Source organism: Octodon degus, unplaced genomic scaffold (assembly GCF_000260255.1).
Source record: "Octodon degus isolate 3935 unplaced genomic scaffold, OctDeg1.0 scaffold00020, whole genome shotgun sequence".
Taxonomy (NCBI): Eukaryota; Metazoa; Chordata; class Mammalia; order Rodentia; family Octodontidae; genus Octodon; species Octodon degus.
The window spans coordinates 4,784,015-4,786,654 of NW_004524596.1; the positions used below are offsets into that span (position 1 = coordinate 4,784,015).

The following is a 2,640-nucleotide window of genomic DNA, read 5'->3' on the forward strand; positions in this document are numbered from 1 at the left end:
ATTATATGGTTAAGCCAATTTTAGTTTTGTATTTACAGAATTATAGTTAGGGACACTAATAATGTGTAGTGATATTTAGCAGTTAACAAACTTTTGTAACTAATGGATTTGTATTTTAGATAGTAAGAGCAAACATTATATCTGTGTAGCTAAGCAGATATTAAATTGGGAATTTGTATTTAAGTTAGCTCCTCTAAATTCTGTCTAGGCATTAGGCAGACTGGTGATAATCTAGGGAGTGTTTGGGCAAGTGTGGTCACCTACAACCTGCAGCCTGGAACACTGAATCCAGCCACGCTTACTGCATAGCCAGAAGGTACACCATGGTGAAGGTCACTTTCAAGACACTCACAGGGGTGCAAAAGGAGGCTGCGCAGCGAGACGTGGAGGCCCTCCTGAGTCGCACAGTCAGAGCGCAGATCCTGACCCGCAAGACGCTGCAAGCTGCTGCCCAAAGAAAGGAGTGCACCTCTGGGAGATGTATGCTTACTCTCTTAGGCCTTTCATTCATCTTGTCAGGACTTACTGTTGGTGGAGCTTGCATTTACAAATACTTCATGCCCAAGAGCACCATTTACCATGGAGCGATGTACTTCTTGGATTCTGAGGACCCTGTAAATTCCTTTCCTGATGGAGAGCCTTACTTCCTACTTGTGACAGAGAAGGCTGGCATTCGTGAGGATGACAACATTGTCATCATTGATGTGCCTGTTTCTACTTTCTCTGATAGTGATCCTGCAGCAATCATTCATGACTTTGAAAAGGGAATGATTGCTTACCTAGACATGTTCCTGGGGACCTGCTATCTGATGCCCTTGAATACCTCCATTGTTATGCCCCCAAAGAATCTGGTGGAGCTCTTTGGCAATCTTGCAAGGGGTAAATATTTGCTTCATACTTTTGTGGTTCATGAAGACCTGGTTGCTGTTGAAGAAATTTGTGATGTTAGTAATCTAGGCACCTTTATTTATCAACTTTGCAAAAACAGAAAATCCTTCCGCCTTCGACGGAGAGACCTCTTGCTAAGTTTCAACGAGCGTGCCATTGATAAGTGCTGGAAGATTAGACACTTCCCCAATGAATTCATTGTTGAGACCAAAATCTGTCAAGAATGAGACAGCAGATGAGAGTATCTTTGGTGATAAGAAGTTGGAGATTTACAGTATGACTTCAGTATTAAAGATGAGATATACAATACCCAAAATATCTACTAATGTATGTGGTCTATTGTTTCTAATAAAAAAGAAAGCTACAAAAATTAACTACTACAAACAACTGACAAATTTTAGTTTAGTTTATATTGCTTGTTATTTGAACCTGACATTGAATAATCATTTTTTTTTCTTTTTACTTTATGTGGTTCAGAGTTCTGAAAGCAGTATGACTACATCAGCTAACAACCTGACAATTCAGTTAAATATGCTTACTTAAAAATGCTACTCATGCTGGGGAGGTAGCTCAGCAAGCAGCATAAGTGTCTGCCTGGCAAGTGCAAGGTCCTGATTTCGATGCCCAGTATTAAAAAAAATTCATGAAGTCCTATGTAGTGCATGCTGAAAAATTAAACTATCTAAATTAATTTTGACATTTTTATAGAAAAGCTGTCAAATCTCTTAAAATTGTTCTTTCCTAAACTCAAATTTTGTCTTTGTTCTTGTTGAATGTATCTTACATGTGAAAAATTTTCATGAGCAATTATTACTCATTCATGCAGTTATTCTTTCTCACTGATCTTTGTATTGTGGAAGACACAAAACTATAGTTAATGAGTGCTATAAGTATTTAGGTTGCATGAATTTTAAAACATAATAAATTTTAATGAACTCAAAAAAAATTAAATTAAATAAATAAATAAATTCTGTCTAATCCCCTCTCCTTGATGTACCTGGGGTCTTCCATGCAGACCCATTCACCCAGTTATCTGTTGACCCCTTTGTAGATCAAGAATGAAAAAGAGAGAACACTCTCATAGATCTAGGTTCAGGGAAGTGTCTCAGCTTACAGGTTCTAGACCTACCAACTTTGAACTTGTCAATATTTGTCTGGCTTTGGTTTGGCTGCTGTGTTTAGCTTCTTCCTGCTACAGCTCATAGAGGTGAACCAGCTGTGCTCTCTGGCAAGATTTTCATCTCCTGAATTAGCTGGGTAGGTCTCACTCTTAGCCTCTCTGCAGGGGAGTTCTGCTGTAAGGTTCCACAGGAGGCCTGGAACAGGGTCTGGGGTCTGGCTGGGGAAGGGTCTTGGGTGCTAAGAGTAAGCAGAAGTTCCCATACTCACACCAGGCCTGGAGTCTGACTGGAGAGGGGTCTTGGGCACAGCAAGCAAGAGCAGGAGGGTGGACCCACACACACACCGGGCCTGTCTATTCTTCAATTCCATCCTCTAGTGAATTATTCCCTTCTCTCTAGCCTCTATGAACTTCTAATGAAGTATGATTTCACTCTACCTAGTTACACCTCCTCAAGAGAGCATGAACTGAATCTAATTTGTTTTCCTAATTACTAGAATGATGACTGGCAAAAAGATGAATAAATGCTGCTTAATTATACTATACTTTTTGCATTCATAGGCATAACCCACACCAAGGAAAATGAAGATGAGTGTTCATTGCACAAGAGCAACCATTTCCTTCTTTTTAAT

The 2,640-nt window shown here is 39.7% G+C and overlaps 1 protein-coding gene across 2 annotated transcripts; it reads left to right on the forward strand.

Moving 5' to 3' along the window:
• The first annotated feature begins 236 nt into the window (after window positions 1–236).
• Window positions 237–1,231, forward strand: LOC101585537 (integral membrane protein 2A-like). Of its 2 annotated transcripts, XM_004627609.2 has the most exons (2): window positions 237–436; window positions 569–1,231. In XM_004627609.2, exons 1-2 carry the CDS (start codon window positions 324–326, stop codon window positions 1,113–1,115), a joined length of 660 nt encoding a protein of 219 aa, XP_004627666.1. In that variant the 5' UTR covers window positions 237–323; the 3' UTR covers window positions 1,116–1,231. The 2 variants fall into 2 exon arrangements, with proteins under 2 accessions (XP_004627666.1, XP_004627665.1); XM_004627608.2 differs by having other exon boundaries at window positions 237–1,231.
• Window positions 1,232–2,640: the final 1,409 nt, after the last annotated feature.

What these genes read in the sequence shown, in the direction of transcription:
- LOC101585537 (XM_004627608.2), top strand. Translation starts at nt 324, where the DNA reads ATGGTGAAGGTCACTTTCAAGACACTCACAGGGGTGCAAAAGGAGGCT.